Source organism: Pollachius pollachius, assembly GCF_949987615.1.
Source record: "Pollachius pollachius genome assembly, chromosome: 3".
In the NCBI taxonomy this organism is placed as follows: domain Eukaryota; kingdom Metazoa; phylum Chordata; class Actinopteri; order Gadiformes; family Gadidae; genus Pollachius; species Pollachius pollachius.
The window spans coordinates 25,682,356-25,709,469 of record NC_136936.1 but is presented as its reverse complement, the minus strand read 5'-3'; the positions used below and the strand labels follow the sequence as shown (position 1 = coordinate 25,709,469).

The 27,114-nt window shown below is 46.7% G+C and overlaps 2 protein-coding genes across 2 annotated transcripts in view; both read left to right on the top strand.

The window, feature by feature from the left end:
- The window catches only part of acsl3a (acyl-CoA synthetase long chain family member 3a), a 25,109-nt gene extending 9,000 nt beyond the window's left edge, over nt 1-16,109 (top strand). Inside the window, exons 5-15 of the mRNA XM_079733648.1 lie at nt 3-141; nt 2,149-2,299; nt 4,509-4,632; nt 5,077-5,148; nt 7,610-7,749; nt 8,984-9,156; nt 9,931-10,005; nt 10,567-10,758; nt 11,027-11,141; nt 11,887-12,044; nt 13,558-16,109. Of these exons, the coding sequence (XP_079589774.1) occupies nt 3-141; nt 2,149-2,299; nt 4,509-4,632; nt 5,077-5,148; nt 7,610-7,749; nt 8,984-9,156; nt 9,931-10,005; nt 10,567-10,758; nt 11,027-11,141; nt 11,887-12,044; nt 13,558-13,715 (1,497 nt within the window). The 3' untranslated portion in view covers nt 13,716-16,109. The remainder of the gene's footprint in view (nt 1-2; nt 142-2,148; nt 2,300-4,508; nt 4,633-5,076; nt 5,149-7,609; nt 7,750-8,983; nt 9,157-9,930; nt 10,006-10,566; nt 10,759-11,026; nt 11,142-11,886; nt 12,045-13,557) is intronic.
- A 1,793-nt stretch (nt 16,110-17,902) lies between these two features.
- On the top strand, nt 17,903-18,478 carry kcne4 (potassium voltage-gated channel, Isk-related family, member 4; the record flags this gene model as incomplete). Its single annotated transcript, XM_079733580.1, has 1 exon — nt 17,903-18,478. The coding sequence occupies one exon, from the start codon at nt 17,903-17,905 to the stop codon at nt 18,476-18,478; it is 576 nt and encodes a 191-aa protein (XP_079589706.1).
- Nucleotides 18,479-27,114: the final 8,636 nt, after the last annotated feature.

The window sequence follows — 27,114 nt, the reverse complement described above, 5'->3', positions numbered from 1 at the left end:
AGGCCATTCTGACCCAGGTCCCCAGTCTTCAGCACATCGTGGTGGTGGGCAGCAGGGCCTCCACTTGGCCAGACTACCCACAAGGCATCAGGATCAGCAACATGACTGCCGTCCAGGAGCTGGGGGCGCGCCCTGAGAACGGTACATACATGTTCACCTGACTCATTCTGTGGTCCTTTCTGTGCAGTTTCTGAAGACGATACAGCACGTCGTCACGGGTCTGTTGATAAGGAAGCACAGAGACCCACATTAACACACTCTGCCCTCCTCTTATCAAACCACGGAGGAGGGTGTGTGTGTGTGTGTGTGTGTGTGTGTGTGTGTGTGTGTGTGTGTGTGTGTGTGTGTGTGTGTGTGTGTGTGTGTGTGTGTGTGTGTGTGTGTGTGTGTGTTTGTGTGCTGGGTTTCCGGTGGATCCGTGAGGTCATGTGAATAAGGAAGTGCTCACATCTGCGTCAGATTAGGGTCAAGTAAGGGGGCCTGATGGTCTCTCTCTCTCTCTCTCTCTCTCTCTCTCTCTAAGGGAGGAGCCATGGTTGGGGCCAAGGGACCCACAGCAGCTTAGAAGGACATAGTTACTCGCTAACACACAAGCAGGCACTCATATAAACACATGCAGTACCCAACACACACACATGCAGTCACTTATCCACACAAGCACAGAAAGTATTCACACAAACAAAGCAAGTAATGCACGCATTACATGAAATCACACACGTACGCATAAACACATTTGCCTACACATTCAGTCACTCATATACACAAACAAACAAACAAACACACAGACACACAATCTCTCTCTCTTTCTTTCTCTCTCTCTCTCTCTCTCTCTCTCTCTCTCTCTCACTCTCATTCTCTCCTTCATTCTCTCTATCTCTCTGTCTTTCTGTGCCGCTGTGTCTCGCACGTCATCAACAGTGTGAGGGGTCCCGCTTAGTTTTTTTCAGAGCCAGCTGTGTGCCGACGTCTTCAAGCCCTCAGTGACACACACACACACACACACACACACACACACACACACACACACACACACACACACACACTCACTCACTCACTCACTCACTCACTCACTCACTCACTCACTCACTCACTCACTCACTCACTCACTCACTCACTCACTCACTCACTCACTCACTCACTCACACACACACACACACACACACACACCACGCTGGAGACACAGAGAGAGCGAGCGAGAGAGAGAGAGGGCTAATGTCTCTTACTGTCTCCATGCAGAGCTGGTCTTGATGCCAGACGAGGGCCCATAGTTCACAGTGTAATTGTTTGTTTGGACTTCAGGAACAAGCGGGGGGGTCACGCTGACCCCTCTGTCCTCTCCCACACATCCACCACCTGCCGCCCGGAGCTCAGTCTGTCGTCCTTAAACATATCTGAGGTCCGGGTAGAGACGAAGCTGGCTGTTGCTCTATTATTCCATTTCAATGCAAGTGGTTCCATTGAACTAAAAGCCTTCATAATTGGCAGGAAGATATTCTCTATCTTAAAATTACAGTTTCAACATATAATATAAATATATAAAACTATCCCTCATTCACAGTATAGAAGAAGAAGCACAGTTTATTGCAGTGGTTGTAATTCAGGATGCCTTTGTAGTAGACTCATGTCATTCAGCACTAAGAACTTTCCCTACACCACCATCTGACCAGAGCACCATCAGGGTGGAAGGGCCCTTAAAGACACTTAAAGGCACTTAAAGAGCCTTTGGGCAATTTAGTAAAGATTCCCTAGGTTGCTAGGACATGTCACGAACACACGCACGCACGCACGCACAGCTCCTTCTGTGAGAGTCAAGCTGTGTTTACAACAGACTGCAGGCGTCGAGTGTCTGCCACATGTACACTTAAAAAAATCTTTAGGAGAGAGGACTTCAAATGGACGAACAGGAGGCCCTGAAGAAGGGGAATCAGAGGGCAGATGGAGGGACAACGATGGCGGGATGGCAGAATCTGGGACCCGGTCTGAGAAGTTAACAGACAGGTGGAGCGTGCTCTGTGCTCCCCAGAGAGGCCCCTGGGCCTAATGTAGGCTCATGTCTCTGAGACACAGGGTGCTCTCCTTTACCACCGTCGCTCGGCGGTCCACCTCCTGCTCCGTGTTGATTGGCTCCCTCCCTTTGTGTTCCCCCAGCGGCTCGCGGGCGAACGCGGCCGCGGCCGGCAGACCTGGCCGTCATCATGTACACCAGCGGCTCCACGGGGGTCCCCAAGGGCGTGCTCATCTCCCACAGCAACCTCCTGGCGGGCGTCACCGGCATCGCGGAGAGGGTGTCTGGACTGGGGTAGGCCGCCTCTCTCCGGCCTTGCTGACACCTGGCTGACTGACCGTGGACCGCAGGGCAGAGTCCTGCACTGGTCAATTTTTTGAGACCCGCCCCCGCACGCACCCGCAAAGTTCAGCATCAGATCCGTCCCATCACCCGTGATAATAGTAAACTTAAATCCGCATCCGCCCGGACTTGTTAATATTTGGCCCGTTACCCGACCTCAAATGAATGTGCTTTATTTTTATCCCGCACTATTGGAGCACATCATCAAATAAAGAAATTAAAAGTCGCAGTAGTGACGTGATGGGTCAAGTGTTGTATCGTTGACTAAAACACATAGGCTACTGTATTTGCGATGTGGTAATGGTTATTTAGACATACAATATTTCACATATTTTTAAATTATGTTTTATTTAAGTAAACTAAAATACTGTTTTGGTTCTCATGCGCTCTCCGCCCGCAAGGAGTTATTTTCCCGCCCGCGTGAATTTTAGGGGCGTCACAATCCACCTGTTTTTGCAACTTTTATGTGGGTACCCGCCCGTTGCAGGACTATGCCGCAGGGCTCACATTCACATCTGCATTTAGGGCATTTAGCAGAAGCTTTTATCGAAAGCCACTTAAATCACACATTCACGCACCGACAGGGAATATACCGTTTTAGGTTACAACCCGCTCGTCAGGAGCACTCTGAGGCGTCTTGCTCAGGGACACCTCGACACTCCGGGGAGGAGCCGGAGATCGAACTAGCAACCCTCTGGTTACAAGCCCATTGTCTTTTGAGTGAGACTTCTTGAACAAGATGAAGATGTGAGATTGAATAAAGAACCCAAAGGCCGCTCCCTTTTCTACCGTCCTGTCTCCACCTTCTAATGAAGCTACAGTATTTACCTGAGTTTTAGCAGAGCTCGGGTCAAGGAGCTCTTTTGAAAGAGGACAAGGTTCTTAGGTACAGGTGCATCTCAGTTGATCCATCCAGCGTTTGAGAGGAGAACATCCTGGCTGCAGCGCTCTGCCCTCAGAGGAGCCGGTGTTTAGACTGAGCATGTTTCGCTCATCTCTGAGAATGTATCATTCATCAGTTAATGACTTGGTACAGTGCATTTCCTTCATACATCTGCTTTAAACTTACAAAGTCAACAATAACAACTGTATATGTGTATGTGTGTATACATATATAATATGTGTATCATCTCTTAACCCCAAAGTAGAAAATTCGTAATGACCAAATATGTCAAACAATTCTCTGAGCAGCGTTAGGACAAGATGGACCCCTGCCTCTTCCCCCCAGCTAGTTTGTTGGCTCCCAAACCAAACCGGTGACATTTAGGGCTGCTTTTGTTGTTTACTGCCAGTTTCCACTCAGCAGCTCAGTGTGGAAACTTTAGAAGCTCCCCTCCAATCCTCTCCTCGTTCCATGAATATCCCCAGAAGCCTCCTGTGCTGTAGAGGAGAGTAGAGATGGACCCCGTTCCATCAGCAGGGACCTCCTCAAGGACAGCTGACAGGTTTCTGATAGCAGTACAACAGCATTGTTGAGACAACATGTTGGAGTAATCTCGCATTCCCAAGCCCTGCACCATCCCGCCCAATGTGTCACAGCCCACACCAGGGCCCTGGGCCCCTGCTGGGATATGTAGTTGTGGAGCAGCCTCAGTGGAAGAACTGGTTCAGGAAGTGAGATCCATTAATTTCACCCACTAGCATTTTTCCTTTACAGGTTTTCTGAGCATTTGTATCATGTGAAGCTTTCCTGAATAACCATATGGGGGTTTCCAAAGGGATCCCATGGGGCTCTGTACCCCCTTAGTCAAAGACACCACATGTGTTTACACCTCCCTTCCTCCCTGGAGAGGAGTGGGCGACGGGAGGGTTGAGAGGAAGTGCAGAAGAGATGGAAAGGGGAGGACTATGGAAAGAGGGAGGATATGCGATGGGGGGTGAGAAGGATGGGAGGTTACGGGGGTCAGGTCCGTTCTGATCTCCAGACCAGAGGCTCCATACACCCTCTGCTTCACAACCATCAGGACAATGTTCTCAACAATACAAGAATACAATCCTTTGTATTTTTTCCTTTTATAATTAAATGTGACTGCTGTGTTTCTGTGTGTGTGTGTGGTGCGTGTGTGTGGTTGGGTGCGTGTATGTGTTGGCGTGTGTGTGCGTGGACGGGGACGTGTGTGTGTGTGTGTGTGTGTGTGTGTGTGTGTGTGTGTATTTGCAGTGAGGAGGACACCTATATAGGCTACCTGCCGCTGGCCCACGTGTTGGAGCTGAATGCAGAGCTGGTGTGCCTCTCCCACGGCTGCAGGATCGGATACTCCTCCCCCCTCACGCTGGCTGACCAGGTGCACTCCCCCAGGACGACACAGAGTACTTCTCAACTATCGTGTACTGTCACACTTCTACCTGGTAGTACTACATGGTAGTACTACAAAGTAGTAGTAGGAAGTATCGCCTTGTCCAAGATATTATCAAAAGCCCATACTTATTGACTGCAGTAGTTATCTTACTGTTAATAACATTTGTTTTAACACGATACCTTCAATAAAGCATGGATGAGTAGCAGGTCTAGTGGGGCAGCAGCATGAGATGATTATGAATCACCACTGAAGAGGGAAGGGAGGCAGGAAGAAGAAAACAATCACATATTCATATCTAACCCAGCCACCTATTTGACATGGTTTATGTTTCTATGATGGGATCAGAAAGTGCATGACTTGACCCTTGAGTAAACTGAGGTGGCGGTACTGTGTGTGTGTGTTCTGTTCATCATGTGTCCTATGCCCTAGTCGTCTATGATCAAGAGAGGCAGCCAAGGGGACAGCAGCGTGCTGCAGCCCACGCTGATCGCCGCCGTCCCGGTATGTTACCCCACTGAAACCTGCTTATGTTTGTCCCCCCCGTCCGCCTAACCCTGTCCAGATGCCCTCGTGGTGGAATCTCATCCTCCACATGCCTCATACCTCCCTGGGGCCTCATTACAGACACTTCCTAACTCTGAAAACCTATCCAATCTTGAGATAGGAAAGCATTTAGGGGGTTTGGTATTACAGAAGGAGGTTTCCTAACTTAACTTAGGAAGAAATCCTATCTTATCTTAAGATAGGAATTTAGCCATTACAGAACTATCCTAAGTTAGGAATTTAGGATCCCTAAGTTAGGTGCCCATACACCCTGTCCTAAATTCAAAATAACTGTCAATAACAGTGTGAAAAATTCAGCAGCACTGCTAGTAGGTCTGTATGACAATAAAGACGAGGAACATCAAAACATAAACGTGATGGCTGAAGGCTGCCGAGACCGCACAATGATTTGTTAAATTTTCCTGACCATATTTTTATTTTATTTCATTGCCTGCAAAGACATTTAATTTTGAATTTGGTGGAAGAATTACTTTACTACTTTATTACTCCTCTCCTAGTACTAGTGCTACTAGCTTGCCGTTATTAACAAAGATCCTTTATCAGCACTCTCTGTTAACGTTAAAAGTAACTTGTTCTATCAATCTCATGCACATTCTGAGTGCAGAAACAGACATAACCTGACGATTGTCGGTTGAAAAATCTGATTGACAAAACAGTAAGGATTACCTGAATTAAGATTAGATAGGAGGCCAAAGTTAAGATAGGAAATGGCCAACAGGTTAGGGACTGCTTCTGTAATAATTTTCCTATCGTTGAGTCCCTAACTTAAGTTAGGATGAGAAGTTAGGATTTTTTCTGTAATGAGGCCCCAGGTCCTTAATTGAGGCAAAGATCATTTCTCTACAAAGGGCGGCGTGCCTACTTTTCATTAGCATTGTACATAACCTAAATCTTTTGTGTGTAAACATGTAAAGCATGTAATCACACACACACAAACACATGCGCGTTCAGACACATGCTCATGCACTCATGCGCACAAACATATACACACACACACACACACACACACACACACACACAACCGCACACAAAAGGGCGGTCATAGAGAGGGAGGGTGTCTGGAACCATTCACAACTGTAAACAGAACGTGAAAAGGCCCTGTGTGGATGTCCCCATGACATGCATACACACACATATACACACACACACACACCCAAGGCAAAATGTTTGCTATGAAATCTACAAGAGTGTTCGTCATCCCATGTCCATTTTCCGTCTTTCAATCTCTCTGGTTTAATTCTAATACACACACACAGGCACGGGCGCACACACACACACACACACACACACACACACACACACACAGGCCAGCTGTTTTTAATTGTTTGTTTGTTGTGAGTATTTCTCTTCCTCTCTCTGAGCTCTCTGTTGAAGGGTTGGTTTGAGTGGGTTTCTGAAGGGCAGACCATCTCCTTAGGGGTTCCAAGAGCAGTCGGAAACCGACACAGTGTCCAGTCACACAAAATTGGAGCTCAGCATGTCACGATACCAGTCCCATAAACACAGTCCCAGCGTCCGCCTCAGACCATTGCTGCATCAACTCTCTTTCTGCTGAATAACCACAGAGAAGTTGGACCACTTCTTATGTTTCCAAATAAGACCAATGGAATGAACAAAAGCCAGACTATGATGCCAATGGTCCCAGTGTTCACAGTCCCCCCCACAGCCCAATACGAGGCAGTACTCTCTTAGTATTAGGAACTAGCCTTTAAACACCACAAGGTGATCCATATCACGCGTTGTCTCTGCTGCTGGCTGAGGCCTGGCTTAATTCAACCTGAACACGTTGTTACTCAGAGCACTGGCCAATAAGAAGTCCTCTGTTGTTTACCAGAGCAGATAATGAAGACATAACGCTAGCTTGAGGCAGACTCAGCCTTACAATGTCTTCTTCTCTTGCCAGAGACTATCTTGACACTGAATATTAACCTTTGCGTAGCAGACCAGTGGACGGTACTGGTTATCAGCCATCGGAGAGTTCCTTTCTATGAGAGCCAGCTCCCTGTCACCCCACACTGCAGCAGACCTGACACACAGCGCAGGAATGATAGGGCTGGGGCCAGGCCTGGTGGCTGTGTTAGTAGCTGAAGTGGACCCAAGGGAGGGACAGTATCAGGGGGGTGGCTGCTGGGCTGGGCTAGGTCCGCAGGGAAAGGAGACAGGAGTCTGGGACCCACATTTTAGAACAACTTGTCCCCCTCAAACTTCTAATGCTTTTGGGTTATCTTCTGTCTGACTGGTATACAATGTTCACCAATCTAGCAGTCTCTCTCTCTCTCTCTCTCTCTCTCTCTCTCTCTCGCTCTCTCTTTCTCTCTCTCTTTCTCTTTCTCTCTCTCTCTCTCTCTCTCTCTCTCTCTCTCTCTCTCTCTCTCTCTCTCGACGCGTTCCTCCACAGGAGATCATGGACCGCATCTACAAGAGCGTGATGGTCAAGGTGGAGGAGATGAGCAGCCTGCAGCGGACCCTCTTCGTCCTGGCCTACCACTACAAGCTGGAGCAGCTTAGCCTGGGCCTCGCCACCCCGCTGTGTGACAAGTGGGTGGCAGGAGGCGGGCATATGAGACCTGCCAATACACAAATGTTTAATGGCCTGCATCAACATGTCAATTCTACACATGTTAGGTTTTACACATGCGTCAGTCACACATCTCCTTGCTCTCTTCACTCCAAGACCCTGACTGTAGAGACATCAGCCTGTAACTTCTCCTATAGCCCCATAATCTCCCAGCACTCTGACTTCACTCCAAGACCCTGACTGTACAAACATAACTTCTCCTATAGCCTCATGATCTCCCCCACTTCCTGTCCTCCAGACCATAATCATCATGTCATCGCTTGTCTTCTCTCTCATCAGTGCTTTTACATAGTTTTTCCTTCCATCCTCCCCCAATACATGTTTTGATTTCTCCCGGTCAGCATTTCCCTCCATTCATCAACTGCTGGCACAAATGAATCAACCATAACTTCTGTGCAAAAATGTCTCTAAAAGTTACACGATTGAAAAAAACGCAATGGTGGACGTCGTATGTGGCATATCGTGGACATTCAGGGTTATTCGGGAGTGGATTGTTTTGCGTAGTGTGTGTCACATACTGGAGAATAAATCAGATTGTGGTTAATTCTCTGCTAGTCCTCATTCTCTGAGGTCATTTCTGATCTGTCCAGTCTCAAACCCTTCCCATCAATACCCCCATTTGCCTTGGTGGCTAATTAGCCAACGACGCTAAAGACCTCGGGCAAGAGGTCTTTAGCGTTATTCTCTCCAGCGTTCTTCATGCGTTCAATCTTAGGTTTGTTTGGTTTAAAGTGGAAGTGAACCCCCTGTTTCTGCTGGGAGTCCACCCCTAGGAGATTTAAAAAATGTGTTTTGGGCTGAGTTTCTAGGAAGGGGGAGCGTGTTGTCCCCATGGTTATGACCCCTGGTCACTCTGTGATTATTTTCTTTAAGCAAGGGCAGTCGTTGTGTACAAGTGTTATAATGACTGACGTTGCATATGAAATGCGCCACACACCATGGCGTTATTGTAGGGCGCAATCGGACCACATCAGGCCTAGTGGTTGAGAGCAGTGGTTCCACCTTTCCTTTGAACTACAGTCGGGCATTGCCGCATCAGGTTGCATTGAATAAAGAAACACAACCAAGTCCACTAGCTCCGCCCATATCATGAAACACACAGACAAAACACACAGGGTTATAGCACATTCACAGGGTACTCCCGGGGTCTCCTCTAAACCGAGTTCATGTTGTCCCCCCTCCCCCTGCTCCCAGGCTGGTGTTCCGGAAGGTGCGGGCCCTGCTGGGGGGCCGGACGCGGGCGGTACTGTCAGGGGGGGCGCCCCTCTCCGCCGCCACGCACCGCTTCATGAACGTGTGTCTGTGCTGCCCGGTGGTGCAGGGCTACGGCCTGACGGAGACCTGCGGGGGAGGCACCCTCAGCCAGCGTAAGGACCTCCACACACATATGTATATATATACATATATATAAATATATATGTATGTATGTATATACGTATGTAGGTAGGTAGGTAGGTAGGTAGGTAGGTAGGTAGGTAGGAAGGTATTTATGTATGTGTATAAAAACATTTATACATATAAATATACATATACTCTATATATACATATAGAAAACATATACATATGTAGACATATATAATACATATATATACATATACATACATATAAATATATATATTTATATTTTATACATACATATACATAGCTATGTACATATTCATATATGTATAGCATGGTATCAGGTGCGTGTTCAGGTATGTGTCCACACAGTTCAATCTAGCAGTTGATAGGATTTCAACTACCAACTCAAACCAAATGTTAGAGAGAATTGTTGTTTCTTTGATCAACATGATGTTGTTATCCCCCTGCTGGAAGGACTGATTGTCAGATGGGATGTTTGGCCTTAGTCCAGCTCGTTTGGTAAAGTGTACATCCTCCATCCTGGGTTGTACTGGGCCACTCCTGGATCAGCCACTCAACCAGTCTCCCAGTCTCTTCCTCAGACCTTTGTTATCATAGGCAGCCCTCAAGTCATATGACCCTTCAGTGGGGGGGTTCGATGGAAGTTCCTTGATGGGGCAAGAAGGGAGGAATGTTCACAAATGTCAATGAAGATAAATAGCTTGTCTGTCTCTGTGTGTGTGTGTGTGTGTGTGTGTGTGTGTGTGTGTGTGTGTGTGTGTGTGTGTGTGTGGTTACAGTGTGGGACTACAGCACTGGTAGAGTGGGAGAACCGCTGGTATGTTCTGAAGTCAAGCTGAAAGACTGGGTGGAAGGTGAGTTACTTGGGAAAAGTATTGTGCACTCTCCCTCAAATCAAATCTCCTCTTATCATATATCATGCCTAATATCATATCTCCATCATCTCATATCATATCTCCTATCATATTTCCCTCATATCATATCTCCTCATATCATATATCATATCTCATATCCTATCTCCCTCATATCATATGTTACCCTCATCAGATAATATCTCCATATATCATATCCTATCTCCCTTATATCATATCCTATCATATCATACCTCCCTCAAATCATAACTCCCTCATATCATACCTCATATCATATCTTCTCATATCATATCTCCCTCATATATCATCTCATATCATATCTCCCTCACATATATCATATCCTCATATCATATCTCATATCCCCTTGTATCATATCTCATATCATATCTCCTCATATCATTATATTATAATTGTCTGGCTGCAGCTCTTTTCAAAACGTTTTTCTGAGCATCAAATTCCAACTGCTGAATCTTTGGTGGTTATTTCTCTTGTTATATTTTGTGGCCTACATGTCATAGTTCACCTCCTCTCCTCCTGTTGTAGCTGGTTACCGTAGCACCGATAAGCCCTACCCACGGGGAGAGATCCTGATTGGTGGAGGCAACGTATCAATGGGTTACTACAAGAAGGATTCTAAGAACCAGGAGGACTTCTTTGTTGACGACTGCGGCCAGAGGTGGTTCTGCACCGGAGACGTGGGAGAGGTCCACCACGACGGCAGTCTGAAGATCATCGGTGAGGAGGGAGGGAGAGAGGGATGGAGGAGGGGGAGAGAGGAAGGAGGGATGTAGGAGGAGGGGGAGGGAGGGACGGGGGAAGGAAGGAAGAAGGGAGGGAGGGGGGGAGAGGGAGGCAGGGAGGGGGAGACAGGGAGGAGGGAGGGAGGGGAGGAGGCAGGGAGGGGGGAGGGAGGGAGGGAGTGGGGAGGAAGAGAGTGAAATGGGTGTGATGAGCATACAGACAGCAGCACACAAAGGATGCTAAGGTGCCTCTCCTGCTGCAGACCGTAAGAAGGACCTGGTGAAGCTCCAGGCTGGAGAGTATGTGTCGCTGGGGAAAGTGGAGGCGGTGCTGAAGAACTGCCCACTGGTGGACAACATCTGTGTCTATGGCAACAGGTGTGTCTGTCTGTTTGTCTGTCTGTCTGTCTGTCTGTCTGTCTGTGTGTGGAGGATGTTTTAAGGCCACTTGAAGGACTTATTGCCATCTATTTGTATGTAGATAATGCACAACATTTTTAAAGTTGTAGTTGTTTATGAGCTACAGGTGCAGACCAATAGAGCTGACGAGCTCTAACTGTCTACCATCATTATTCTCTTACATTTAAATTGAGTGGATTGATCTTCAAGATTCAAGATGGTTTATTGTCAAATGCACAACAATAACAGCAGCAGTCGCTGGCAATGAAATTCTTGAGTCTCTGGCTCCTTTAACATTATGCAATATAAACATTTTTTTTTTTGGAGAAACAAGAACTGGACATTAAATAATTAGAATAAAATAAAAAATATAATAATAACATTAATAATAATAATAATAATAATAATAATATATAAAATAGATGCAGAATAAACAGGTGTGAAATATAAACAGACTTTTTAAAACAGATTGTTATTAAGTGGCATAGTGGTGAGTTAAGTAGCTCAAACTTAAACTATCACATGCCCTTAACCTCCTAACCCTGTGTGTGTGTGTGTGTGTGTGTGTGTGTGTGTGTGTGTGTGTGTGTGTGTGTGTGTGTGTGTGTGTGTGTGTGTGTGTGTGTGTGTGTGTGTGTGTGTGTGTGTGTGTGTGTGTGTGTGTGCATGTGTGTGTGTGTATGTGTGGTGTCCAATAATCTCCTCACCATGCTGTGCCGTGCAGTGAGGAGTCGTACGTGATTGGCTTCATGGTGCCCAATCAGAAGCAGCTACTGGAACTGGCGTCCAAGCGTGGTGTGAGCGGCTCTTGGGAAGAGCTCTGCCGGCACCAGGCCGTGGAGGAGATGGCCCTGGAGGTCATCACTGAAGCTGCGCTCGCAGGTGAGAGCTGTGATGAGATTCAGGGATGTGTGTCTGATGATACACAGCCCCTTCTATCCATGGTCTGAGGGCTGCTCGCTTAAAACCTTTAACTACATTATTGAATTATTTTCAGTTTATTAATTAATGAAAATATATGTATATAGGAACTGGTGTCTCTGATGCGTGGGGGGCTGTATCAGAAGCTGGTCCTCAAGTAGATGTTTCATAAGGTGGTCCTCCACTAGATGTCTCATAAGGTGATCCTCCACTAGATGTTTCATAAGGTTGTCCTCCACTAGATGTTTAATAAGGTGGTCCTCCACTAGATGTTTAATAAGGTGGTCCTTCACTAGATGTTTCATAAGGTTGTCCTCCACTAGATGTTTCATAAGGTGGTCCTCCACTAGATGTCTCATAAGGTGGTCCTCCACTAGATGTTTCATAAGGTTGCCCTCCACTAGATGTTTAATAAGGTGGTCCTTCACTAGATGTTTCATAAGGTGGTCCTCCACTAGATGTTTCATAAGGTGGTCCTCCACTAGATGTTTCATAAGATGGTCCTCCACTAGATGTTTCATAAGGTGGTCCTCCACCAGATGTTTCATAAGGTGGTCCTCCACTAGATGTTTCATAAGGTGGTCCTCCACTAGATGTTTCATAAGGCGGTCCTCCACGGTGGAGTCTTACTGGAGGTCCTCATATCACCCCTAGGCCTTAAAGGGGCAGTGACCTCAGTTTTTTTTGTTAACGTGTAGAAGTATGACCTCTATCTTAAACAGTAATCGATGCCATTTTGTCCCTGCAACTACAATACGGTCTTTTAGAGATGACGAGTGTAAAGCCCAAGTTTAGCCTGTTGGATGCTCTCTACTGCTCCGCACTCAAGTTGCGTTCTGTTGTTGGCGTCAAAGAGCTCAGGGCACTGATTTTGGGACCCAGCGAGGCAGACCCTGGGCGGGCTCAGGCCACTGGGACCCTGGGCGGGCTCAGGGCACTGGGACCCTGGGTGGGCTCAGGACACTGGGACCCAGCAGGGATGACCCTGGGCGGGCTCAGGCCACTGGGACCCTGGGCGGGCTCAGGGCACTGGGACCCTGGGTGGGCTCAGGGCACTGGGACCCTGGGTGGGCTCAGGGCACTGGGACTCAGCAGGGATGACCCTGGGCGGGCTCAGGCCACTGGGACCCAGCGGGGTGGACCCTGGGCGGGCTCAGGCCACGGTGTGTGTGGATCTGCCTTGGACACTAATAGTGAAACGGCAGGTGTGCGTCCATTCCATACCCAACGTGGCTCATTATAGTTCTTATTCACACCAGTGGTGTCAGATAGGTATTTTTGTTGTGGTTTTCTATTCAAAGTTGCTGCGGGGCGTAACCATAGGGATAACACCCTCCCTCCTTCTTAGAACTCTGAGTCCCAATCTGTTTTTCTCAAATCTTGTGCTGTTGGAATTGCACCTTGCACAAAGGAGCGAGGCAGCAGCAGGGAGTAGGTTACGGTGAGGTGACAGTCTCTGTGTTCCGTCCTGCAGGCGAGCTGGAGCGCTTTGAGGTCCCCTGCAAGCTGCTGCTCAGCCCGGAGCCCTGGACGCCCGAGACCGGCCTGGTGACCGACACCTTCAAGCTTAAACGCAAGGAGCTGAGAACGCACTACCTGGACGACATCACCAGGATGTACTGCAGGCAATAGCGCTGCAGTCAGTAGCTTCAGGCCTCATCAGGCAACAAGACACAGAGACGAGACCAGCAGGGAGGAAGGAGAAGCTACAACAACGACGAGAGCCCTTGTGCCCTCCTGACCCGCTTCCCATCACCACATTGTCACCCCCCTTTACCTAATCACCCCTCTTCACCCCATCCCCCCCCCCCTTTACCCCATCCTCCCAGCCCTTCCCCCCTTCACCCAATCCCCCTCCCCCCTTCACCCCATCCTCCTAGCCCTCCCCCCTTCACCCCATCCTCCTACCCTACTTCCAAAAAGACAGAAGCAACCTGAAGGTGTGATTGGTTGTGTGATGACCAAAGGACCCAGAGTCTGAAGGGAGAATAATCCATGGGACATGGATTATTCATGGGAGAGGCGTTTTAACGCCCCCTTGTTCAGTAGTACTTCTGATTTTATACTAACCTCTTGCATGGTCTGGAAGACAAAAGGCTCTGCCGATACAAGCTTAGCTTTGTAGACTAATAACAAGAGCTGTGACCCTCTCAGCCGGTGCTGCTTGGAGTTCCTCAGGGTATGGCCTGCTGGACCTCATGAGGAGACACTCAGGTTTACCGCAAGACGTTGTCCGTCTGTCTGTCCTGACCCCCGCTAATCATTGTTTGGAAGCACACCTATTGGGGTGTCTGGATCAATTCTGTTTATTTTCCAGAGCAGCTGATTTTATAACATTTCTTTTGATGTTTTTGGTGTCCGGGAAATCATTTGTATCCGGATCAGGCTGGTTGTCTCTTTCCTTAGAGTCCAGTTTGGCCTGCTGGTGGGCATGTCCCTGGTGGTGGGCGTGTCCCTGCTGGTGGGCGTGTCCCTGCTGGCGGGCGTGGCCCTGCTGGTGGGCGTGGCCCTGCTGGTGGGCGTTGCCCTAGTGGTGGGCGTGTCCCTGCAGGTCAGGACATGCTGAGAGGGGACCTCTGTACTTCTGCCAGGGACTGGTTTGGTTTCACACAACGCCCTTAAATAACAGTCCAAAACCACTGGCCACTTTTATTTTTATATATATATATATATTTATATATATATATATATATATATATGTAGGTTGTTTTTATTATTATTTATGACTGCACCCACTTACTTATGGTGTTAAGTTTCAAAACAAATATGCTGCAGTTCCTAAACAAAAGTTGTTTTGAACCCTAACATATTACACCAAAAATGCAAAGTACAGTGCAAGTAGGAATATTAAGAATATTGTACAAAAAAGGTGTTTGGTTCCAGACGAGAGGAAGGAGCAGAAACCAATCCCTCTGTCTGCGACGCAGTCAGCCGCATCGCTCAGAGAAACTCCCAACCTTTGGTGACGTGCTTGCGATGCATTGCGTTTGTGTTTTGAATACTGCCCATTTATAGGCTTGGCCCGTTCTTCTGGCCTTCTGCATGTGTTGGGAGGTTAGCATGGGCTGCAGAGACACCCCCACTCACCACAACACAGGCAGCCTGCAGAGTACTACTGACCAACCCAAGGGGACACCGTAGTATAGCTGGCTCAGTGCATGGATAAAGCAAACCAATGTAACCAATCAATTACTTTTCGATTCTAGACTTGACAGTGTGTGTGTGTGTGTTTCTGTGTTTCTGTGGGCTGCTGGAAGAGGCAAAAGCATATCTATTAAGTATGTTGTAAGGAAATCCTTATATATTTAAATTCTTCAGAATGATATGTCATGTTTCCTCAAAGTAATTTATTAGTTTTATGGGCAAACTGGAGAATACAGAAACAAAATGAGTTGAATGTTTGTTTAAGGTTGTTTCAGTAAGATTTGCTGAAATAATTGAAACCGGTCCACGTAATATGAATTTCATCAATGTCAGGAAACTTCTTGCATGCTATGTATGTATTTTCTTTTTTCTTCTATAACTGGCAAGGAACCGACTTCCTCTGATGTAGCACTGGTCCATACCAGTGTGGACTGGTCATTCACAGGTTCATGGCTGAAACAAGTCCAGTCAAGCTCCTCGTTCATTCACTACTCAATGGCTGTATATTGCATGAGCCAGTTTGTTCCTCCATTCATATAGAATAAGTCCTTTAGTCATATTTTCAGGCGGCCCAAAAGCAGAGCAACACAGTAGTTCCTTGGCCATCTAGTTAGATCCGGTTGGATTTGGTTTTCTTTGACATATTGTGCAGACATGAAGCCTGATTCCCAGCGGTCCCTGCAGACCGTGGATCAGGCCACCTCTGAATTGAATCCATTCCATACTCCATGCTCTCACATCTGGAAGAAACCTGTTACTGAGACAACCTCTGACCGTCGGCTGAGCTCCATCAGGGGGGGAATTCTTAGGTTGGGAATCTGCCTTGTAACTCTCAGTGCCCAACCAATAATGTGAATGTTTCCCTCGCCTTCCGGGAGAGAATCTGATTAAATTAAGTATGATATCATATGATTGGTGCACTGTGTTTCTTTAGACTTCCAGGCATGTTCAAGAAAATGAGGGCGTCCATTGGATTTGTTCATTTGAAAACAGTTTTGATTTGAATGAGAGGGAAGCTCTTCAATTAGGACTCTGTGACCCAGCGTGCATCACAGTGGTGCAGCTCCTGCCATTGGCTTAGCTTTCAGAAGTTTCTGGTTAGAAAAGGGAGCAAAATTATTCCTAGGGCATCTACGAATTCTCTTTTTTGCATAGGAAACTTCCTTTCCTAATGAGATGACCCGGAAGTGCTTGGAGGAAAGGTGGTTCGTATTCTAAAAATGCTTAGGAAAGGAGCCTCGATGCTTCCTTTAATCCTCCTATAGCATAGGTTACTCCTGAGCAACCTTCACGAAAGAAAAGGAGATAGTGGTATTCCATGATCCATTTCGGCGGCAATATTTAAAGCAACATGCCACCGACGACACTCTACGCGGAGACGCGGGAAAGAAGAAGAAGGGAAAAGAAGAAAATACAATTGCTATTAATGGATACCAATTCCAGAAAAATATTATTTGAATCGAAATTAATTCATTTATTGCTGGTTATTAAGCACACAATATACACCGTAAGAAAATAAAATGCCGACTTCACATTTAAGAAAGACTACCGGGGCAGTTAATTTCAACATCAACATTGAGCCTCTTTTTTTTCACATGTGAATGGGGATTCAACTAGGCTAAAATATTCCCGTTGGCCAAGTCCGACCTAAGTGATTTTCACTGATGGTGACAACCTGATTGAAATCAATACGACAATAACGCATGGGTCGAAGAGCACTTGTTGTAGTTCAACTTCGGAAAACTGTAGTTTCACGCTAAAGACACTAGAGGTCAGTAATACTCCCCTTAACGCAATGGCGTCGGTTAGGAAAAGTGGAGTCGAATTCATTGTAAACAGTGTTGTCTTTTCCTACGTTCGAAAGGAAGCACCTTTTCATCTCTCCTTGAACTGGCGACGTTTTCCACAAAGGTTAAGGAAAGGAGGCATAAAGGTTAGGAGATTTGACTATTCTTAGAGGCCCCTAATCTCTCTCTCCTATTATTAATCCCACACTGCAGTGTTCTTGGTCATTAAATCACACCACAACAGCACGAATACAAAAGTCATGACAGTTCAGAATCCAAAAGATGATCCGTTTCATTCTTTGCATGAATGCATCCCACACTTTAGTATTGAAATAGAATAAAAAAGTGCAGGGCAAAGTTCTGAACTTTTGCCCTGTGTGTTTTAGTATTGCATACTCCACATGTTTCATAAAGTATTGTGTGGGTGTTTATATATCTCTCTAAAGGTTTGATCCAGTGTAATCTTTCTTAGCCCAGGAAGGTCCGAAAAAGATTGAAAAAAAAAGAAAGAGAAATGCTCACGTGGTCCGTGGCCCCGGTTTAAATAAGAGCGCCCCCTCAGCACCGTCCCACTGGAGAGACGAGGGCGGCTGCAGTAGGGCTGAGTTTCACAGGATCCTAAACGGCTGTCATTGGTAAGTGGAGTATTTCCCAATAGTAAGCCAGCATACCATGCATACTCGTGTCTTATTAGACTGCATCAGATGAGTTAAGGGACGTGATTTGAGCATACTTATTCATGTCTCTGATTAGTTTGTGGAGCGGTTTTCTGCACCCGTGGGGGTTTGATGCGTAAAGCGGTGCGTAATTTGCACCAGAAAAAGACTACCAACTTAACTTGACTGTTTTCTCCTTTAACCAGAAAGCTCTGGCGCTGCATTGAAACAGATGGACTCCTCAGACAACGCCACCACCACCGGGGCCTCGTTCGTGCAGGCCCACCCCCAAGGGGGGTCCCAGACGAACCACAGCGATGGAAACGCGTACCTGTACATCCTGATCGTCATCTCCTTCTACGGCGTTTTCCTTTGCGGCATCATGCTGGGCTACCTCCGCTCCAAGAGGCGGGAGAAGAAGAGGACCAACGTGTTCACACGTCTGATCCACGAGGAGGAGCAGCGGGAGTGGGGCGCCTGGCCGCGGAGGTGCAGCATCCCGCCGTCCTTCCCGGGGCTCTGCGGCGCGCAGGTGCAACAGCACACGTCGCCCTCCTCCCCGGAACAACTCCACCTCCACCACCAGCACCAGCACCACCCGCAGGGGGGGGTTGTGTTCGAGGGGCGGGCCCTGTCCCCGCTGGCCTGCGCCCTGTGCCTGGAGCAGAGCAGCGTCAGCTCCCTCTGCTCCTCCGCTGACGTGCACTTCGCCATCGAGGAGGAGTCCGACAGCGCGGCCACGGAGGACTCGGAGGAGGCCCCCAAGGGGGCCCAAAAGGGCCGCCTGGAGAGCATGGACCACTCGTGACAGGCACACGCGAGACGAGTAATGGACTAAACAGATTTCAGAGACACGGGATTGTTGAGTGCCTCCCACCCTACTTCCAAAAAAGACAGAAGAAATCTGAAGGTCTGATTGGTTCTGGGATGACCAAAGGACACAGAGTTTGAAGGGAGATGACCGCCTTCACTGCTGTCTGATGTGTGTGCGGCTCGACCCCTGCTGTGGACCCATCTGGAGTGCACAGGCATGCACCTGGAACCTACTTGAATGATAGAAGTGACCGTTTTCATGCAGACTCTTCGATGCTTCAAGGTCTGCACTAGACTCCCACGCTCAGCCCTGCAGGTGTCCCTGATGAAGGTCACTCCATGTACATAGACCTTTCCCCTTAGTCGTCACCCTGTCTGCAATGGTTCATTTAAGATGGACAGTCTTAATATTTCAGATGCATGATAATAAATGTCTGTCAGTGACGACAATGTTTGTTTTTTCCTGTCAACATAAGTTGTCCCCTGGATGCAGTAATTGTCCGTCGCCAGTAGAGGGTTTCCCGTTTACCATTCCCTTCTGCTCGGAGAAGAGGTTCTGATTTTGATCAGTGAAGCTGTCGTGTCGAGGACCATTTGTCACTTATCCGAACGTACATGGCCTTTAAGAGAATCGAATAATGGCCGGAGCATGGCTGAATCCGCTATCCTAGGTGGCGCTGTAGCCCTTTCAACAAGTGGTTATATAGCCACTTCCGGTTGACCTCTACGTTCCAACAACAATAAACACAGGCGGCATTCGAGAAAAATGTTTTCATTAGACAGCTGTCGGTTCACTTCGGGTCCATATCATTTCTCCGACGCTCCATTGTTCATACCTCTCAGTCGTATGTGGACTCCTCCGGCGGCGGAGCAGCGGGAGGAGTCCAGCCGGAGGAGTCCGCATACGACCGAGAGGTCGGAACAATGGAGCGTCGGAGAAATGACATGGACCCGAAGTAAACTGACAGGTGCCCCGCATACGGCAACAATCCCTTTCTCCTCCATGTAGCGTTTCAATCTGGAATTCAGAGAGTCAAAGCCAAAGTTCCTTTCCCCCAATTCCTTCTCCGCCATGGCCGAGATAACCCCCACTACGAGTCTTTGTTGTGGAAGTACCAGAGTCGGAGAACCCGACGCGGTCTCTAAGATTCATAATATCAGAGAATATCCCCGTGAGTACGGTCGCGGCGCAATGAATGAATAAAGATCGTATACACGTCAGAAGAACAAAACTTTTTTTTATTTTGACAGATATGCCCGAAGTGACTACTTTACAATCTCGTTGATGAACAACGTTTAGGAAAACATGTACTTTTAATTCAGCCTTGGGTGAAATAGAAGCGTAGTGTGTACTGAACATGCGTTTTAAAAGTCCTGTTGAGGTCTTATTCGTTTCATTACCCGATAAGGACTCTGCATTTAAACGCACTGAATGTGACGCACCGAATCAGACGATACGGCCAAGGTTTGAGCAACACTATAATTAATAGTTAGATTAATAAGCATCAACTGCAGCAGATGCACGTGTCTTTTTGAATAGCTTTCTGAAATAAGGGTGTTCTATTTAAACCAGTAGCCGAATGGAAACCGGACACAGTACCAGCACCAGTATGACTTGAAATGGCCTCTTGCCTGATGTAAATAGTCACCCAGGGGAGGGGGAGGAAGGGGAGGAGGACTGGGAGGGGGGCTCGGTTCGGGGGTCCCCCCCCCCCTCTGTTGGGGGGTCTCTCAGGTCTTTTTGGCCCGTGGCCCCAGTGGAAGAAAGGAAAACTGATGGTTTCCTGCTCACCATTAAGGGCCCTGAAATATTGAATGTGTGGGACGAGGTGGGCAGGAGGGCGTGTCTCTGGGCAGGAGGGCGTGTCTCAGGTGGGCAGGAGGGCGTGTCTCAGGGGGGCAGGAGGGCGTGTCTCAGGTGGGCAGGAGGGCATGCCTCAGGTGGGCAGGAGGGAGTGTCTCAGGGCAGGAGGGCGTGTCTAAGGGCAGGAGGGCGTGTCCCAGGTGGGCAGGAAGGCGTGTCTCAGGGCATAGGGGTGTGTCTCAGGGCAGGAGGGCGTGTCTAAGGGCAGGAGGGCTTGTCCCAGGTGGACAGGAGGGCGTGTCTCAGGTGGGCAGGAGGGCGTGTCTCAGGTGGGCAGGAGGGCGTGTCTCAGGTGGGCAGGAGGCATGTCTCGGGCCAGGAGGGCGTGTCTCAGATGGACAGGTGGGCGTGTCTCAGGTGAGCAGGAGGGTGTGTATGGTGGAAAATATTGGAGGCTTCTCAGCCAAATTCTTGGAATATTAGTGGAGAGAAATGTACCAGCAGGGGGGGGAGGGGCAGGCTCCAGGCCCTGTTCCATCGTTATTCACAACACCTCAGAGGGTCCTGGGTTGACCGGCGAACACTCAGACAGACATCCCTCTGTAGTCAATGACATCAGTCTATTTCTCAGTTCACTTAGATAATAAGTAGAAGTACAAGTAAGGTTAACTTTAAGCATAAATTATGCAAGAATATAAGGTAAATATATTTACAATGGAGCCAAATGTTAAACACTATTGATATTACCTGGCCTTCCTGTGTCAAACAAATGCCTGCACCCCGATGAACCCCCGACGCCTCATGTAAATGGTTTACCCAGACATCTGTTACCTCCTATGGTTTCTCGTCTGTGGCTTTAGAATGCACATTCTGTAGGCTTCAAGTTAGACTAGTTAACTAATCCATACCCCGGTTAAAATCAGACACTACCAGCTTTATGATTATGACTGTATATGCCACAGAAAAATAAAGTGGAATTGTTAACTATTACAAATGCGGATTTTACTGTTTAAATCAATATTGCTTTCACAGGGCATAGAAATGGAACTGGCAATCCACTTAGAAATGGAACTGGCAATGTAAGGAGTGTTACTGTGAATAGGATTTCAGTGGCAAGGCTAGAAGAGCTTCTGATCTCCCAGTACAATCAGGATTTTAATGAAGTTGCATCTGAGGAGATGCAACTCCTCAGACATCCTACAGACATCAAGTCATAGTGATTTCAGATCAGGTTAATAAACAAGGTTGTAGGAGCCACATTTAAGTTTTTTATGTTTTGATTGACTTAATAATTTCTCCTTTCCCACCTGTGGTGAGTGCGCACCTGCGACAGGTGCTGATGGTGCACCCTTTAAATAGGTGATGGAAGTGCATGACAGGGAGAAGGCGGGCAAGCAGAAACAGTTATTGACTGTTCTGTTTGTGACCTGTGAACACACTGATATAGATACTTGCTTTGCATCCTTATTTTGTTATATTTTATTTACAATAAATGACGGCCAAATGACGGCCTTGGACAGTCAAACTCTCACTCTTTTTTGGACACAAACTGCGTGTCAAATAATGCCATCACCTGCTTTCTCTGTGTGGCAAAAGGATAAGAAACTTGGAACTTGGGGTTATAGGAAAAACCCGACCACAGTTTTTTCGCCACTACAATAGTCAATAAGTTTGCTTGGATTTTTTCCCAATGATATATGGATTCACACGATCCGGAGACAAAGGAACGTCGGCCTAACGCGTGGAACAACGTAGAACAAAGAAAGACTTCACGGAGGTTTGTGAGTGAAGATACCATTACTTTAATGGATTTTTTGTTAACATATCGACTATTTTAGAAACAAGTTTCATTGAAGATATTTGCGTTAATCAACTGTAATCTTTATTTTTTGTTTTTGTAAAGGACATGAAATGTTTTGAATATTTTTTGGGGACTTTCAAATTATTTGAAAGAGGATAAATACTTTTCGTTATTCTTGAAAGGAATCGGTGCGAAGGCCGCGCGTTTGCGCGCAGCCAGGTCCGGTAAAATGTCTCACCTTACACAAAGGAGGAACATTATGAACAATTTGATGGTAGGGAATCAGTATCTTGAGAAAGTGAGAGGAAACTTAATCAAGTTTGATGAAATGCTTGACTCATTCCAAACCTTGCATTTGAATTACGCACAGTTTTTGGATGAAGAAGCACGCATGGAGGATAACAAGGCATGGTATAAGCCGAGATGAACGCAGATAATGGCCTTCCTGGCGCATGTGAATAACTGGATTTCGCAATCAGAAGACCCTGATGCCCCTAGCGAGGGTGGGGTTGCCTCCTCTTCCGTCATGCAAGAGGAGGGGGACCTAGCTGAATCTGTTAATGTTGCAGACTGCCCAATCAATATCAGTGTCCAATAGGTCCATCTAAATTGTCTTCGTCATTGCGCATCGGTGCAGAGGCAAAACGTTTAGCATAAGTGGCAAAAGCTTCAAGATTAAAGGAGAAGCATGCAATAGAAGAACAGGAACAAAAGTTAAGGAAAAAGAGAGAAACATTGGAATTGGATGCAGAAATTAAAGCTGCTACAGTAAAAATCCACTATCTAAAAAATGCTAAAAACGAATATGTCTAACCCCTTGCAATCTGACACTGTTGTATCTAACCCTGTGCATTCTGATAAAATACCTGTATTGGGTGCTGAAGCAGCCCAAGTCACATCTGATGCATTAACAGCTACACAAGCAAAGCTGGAGGAAAGGCTAGACTATTCGCTTTATCTTCATGATAGGACTGCTCCAGCAGTCAGGAGTAAGACAGGTGCCCATGTTCAATTTCCCCTGCTTAATTCAGGTGCAGATAGGCAACATTTAATTCAACTCAATCTTAATTGGCTTAACACCATGACCAATATTCTGAAACCTCCATTAACATCCACATTTGCCCCAAACAATGTTAGGCTTACAGCCCATGTAAATAGTTGTGAAATAATGTTCTTGTTACTCCGTTCTGTTTGATATTGTGGAAAGGATGTTAGTGAATGATTCAGAGCATGATGCATTTTAAATGGTATCACTTTTGGTATTGTCTTTATTTTTTTTAAAACAATTGTAGCTGAAAATAAACATAGCCAAATTACAACCAATAGCTTCTGTCATTGAAGGCAAAAATAGGCCCAATGATAGGCCCAGAATTTTTTATTTAGTTTTACAAATCAAGAGTAGGCCTGATTTGACTAATTGGCTTTACATCCTTTCCTTCTGCCCTTGTAGTCCAAGACATGCTGCCCACCAGCTTTCAAAGTACAATGCTGCCACTTGTGGATTTGTATCAATCCACATTATTATCCCATCCTGCTATTTTGTAGTTCACCAAAACACCCTGAAACAACTTGAGGTTCACATACTTATGCCACAATTGGCCACTATCAGTGCAAGCAGGCCAATGGCAACCAAGTGCGCAGTCCTACCTCCCTCACTTTAAAACCCACCAGCCACCACTGTCAAAGGTAGAGCTGTTAATTCGATCGGATGCTCCAAACCTGATAGAACCATGGGAGGTTGTTAATAGCCAAAGTGTTGTAGTGTTCTATGCAGTTAGAACACTATTGGTGGGTGGATGGTAAATGGGCCACTTAGAAATGGAACTGGCAATGTAAGGAGTGTTACTGTGAATAGGATTTCAGTGGCAAGGCTAGAAGAGCTTCTGATCTCCCAGTACAATCAGGATTTTAATGAAGTTGCATCTGAGGAGATGCAACTCCTCAGACATCCTACAGACATCAAATAAGCTGATGTCTGTATGCCAAACAATCACCAAATTGCAGAACAGTGCCTCAAGAGCCTAAAAAGGAAAATGAACAAGGATGAGCAATATAAACAGGAATATGTTGTATTTCTTAGTGACATCTTTGAGAGTAGTTATGCAGAGGAGGTGCCGCCTAGAGTGCACAAGAGAAGCAAGATCTGCAGGCTTGATCCTGTGCTGGATGAGGGCATTCTAAGAGTAGGTGGCCTTGCCCAAAGATTCACACGTTTCCATACTGCTCTTAAGACACATCCATGAACGCTGGGGCCACAATGGCAGAAACCACATGCTTTCCGAGCTCTGGAAAAAGTACTGGATTATAAAGGGCAGCTCAGTAGCAAGGAAGGTGCTCTCAAGATGTGTCGTTTGTCAGCGTGCAAGGGGAAAAGCAGGTGAACAGAAAATGGCGGATTTGCCGCTGAAAAGAATCCTACCTGACCTCCATCCCTTTACCAATGTCGGGATGGACTACTTCGGCCCGATTGAAGTGAAACAAGGAAGAACCACCATCAAAAGGAGGGGCCAAGTTAAGCACATCAGGTCTGATAATGAAACAAACCCGAGGGGTACTGACATGGAGCTCACAAAGGCCCTGATGTCACTGAATGAGCGGAAAATCCAAGATGCCCAGCTCCATGATGGAATCAAATGGAGTTTCAATCCACCAGCAGCATCACACTATGGCGGAGTCTGGGAAAGGCTCATAAGATCTGTCCGCCAGGTGCTGAACTCCACTCTCCATCAGCAATCCCTGGACGATGAAGGCCTTCTAACGCTCCAGACGAAGACTTCAGTCCTTTAGAGGCCCATTTCCAAACTGTACCAAATCCTTGAGGCTGAAGAGTGATCAGAGTTCCTGATCACATTTCAAAGGAATGTATGTATACATGTTTTCACACCTTCTGAAAAACATTATGCATTACATATACCTAAAAGCATTAAGTGCTTATCTACCTCTTATGGCTCCTTTATTATTAATTTAAGTAATTGGCTCTATAGAGAACAATCAGGGGCCAGTGTGTAGGAGCCGCATTTAAGTTTTTTATGTTTTGATTGATTCAATAATTTCTCCTTCTTTCCCACCTGTGGTGAGTGCGCACCTGCGACAGGTGCTGATGATAGACCCTTTAAATAGGTGACGGAAGTTATTGACCGTTCTGTTTGTGATCTGTGAACACATTGATATAGATATTTGCTTTGCATCCTTATTTTGTTATATTTTATTTACAATAAATGACGGCCTTGGACAGTCAAACTCTCACTCTTTTTTTGGACACAAACTGCGCGTCAAACAATGCCATCACCTGCTTCCTCCTTGTGGCAAAAGGATAAGAAACTTGGAACTTGGGGTTATAGGAAAAACCCGACCACATTTTATTCACCACCACAAAGGCAATGAATGGATTCTGGAATGAATGGATCTAAAACCTCACTTCATATAACTGTTATGCATAATATGTAACTTCATGTAACTATTATGTTTAATATGTCACTCTTTTGTACGTAATGCTTGAATGTATGAGAATGTAATATGGGCATGGGTGAGGGAAAGAAAAATGTTAATGGGGACCAGGGAGTGCCCGTAGATTTTAGAGCTCTGTGATTGGTCTAGGAAGTCACAGATGCTGGGGTTACCTCAGAGATCGCGGCCCGGTTGGGGCAGTTCTTTGCAAACAAACTCAGGTGATGTTGTTACTCTCTGCAGTCGCAATAAAGCCTTGATCATTCAACCCTAGTCCTTCTCGACCTCTCGTATTTTAGTATTAGACCGTGGTTTTATCCACGGCATGTGTCTCAGGTGGGCAGAAGGGCATGTCTCAGGGCAGGAGTGCATGTTTCAGGGCAAGAGGGCGTGTCTCAGGGCAAGAGGGTGTGTCTCAGGGCAGGAGGGCGTGTTTCAGTTGGGCAGGAGGGCGTGTCTCAGGTGGTCCTCCTGTCCCTATTTCCCAGTCCCTGACCCCCTAAGTCATGCGTCCTATGGCGCCCCAAGTGGTTAGAGAGTCTTTGTAGATGGTTAAGAAGTCTTAGGGCTTTGTTTACATGTTAAAAGTATCAGGGTTATTTTATTTTTAATTTGTATTATTGTTATTATTGTTTTCCATATACAATATAGCACTGTTACTATATACATATATATATATAGATACATCTTTTTTTTTCTTTTCATCTGGTAATACACAACGCAAGTACTTACTATTATGGCTGAGAAACCAGGTTATAGCAATGTAGCAGGTCATTTTGCAAGTCCAATTCTGTCCAAGGGAATGGGTGTGTTGGGACTGTGGCAGAGTTTTCATGGCAGTGCTGTTGGAGTTAGTTTGGAGAGTGGGGAGGTAGGACAGTACCGGTCATTGGCTGACAGCGGTAGGGCCACAGGGTTAGGTCAGGACCCAGGTTGTACTCCTGTTGAGCAGTTAATGGGTCCTGAGACATCCACGCCCAACAGAATTGATGCTGTCGCTATACACCATCTCACTGATACGGTAGGACAGTTAGGTGCCCAGATTGGGGAGTCCATTGTAGCCAAGTTGGTGTCCTCTGGTCTAGTTTATATGAGTATTGAACACCAAAGCAAGTCATCACTGCACACTTCACCTGCACATACAGACACAGATTTTAGTGCTGTGAGACAGGAAACCTCACACATTTCAGTACATGTGAAATCGGAGAGAGAACCAAACTTCTTTCGAGGTGACAGTTCTGATAAATACCCAGTCCAGGATTGGATTGACAAGAGTAAAGCTTATCTGAGAAAACAGAAGTATCCTGTGCATGAGCATGCTGAAGATATCACGGGGAAGTTGATGGGCAAAGCCAGAGATGTTGTCAAAGTGGCCCTGCGTAGTGATCACATGCTTGATCCAAAACAAAATCCTGGCCTCATTTATGATATTCTCCTCCAGTACTTCAGTGATGCATCATCCTGTCTCCCACTGGCAGACTTCTATGCCACCTTGCCCAGACATGGTGAGAGCCCAGTTGATTACTTGCTGAGGGTAAACAGAGCGGCTGTTGTCGCTGACGAAGGACTCTGCAGGCAG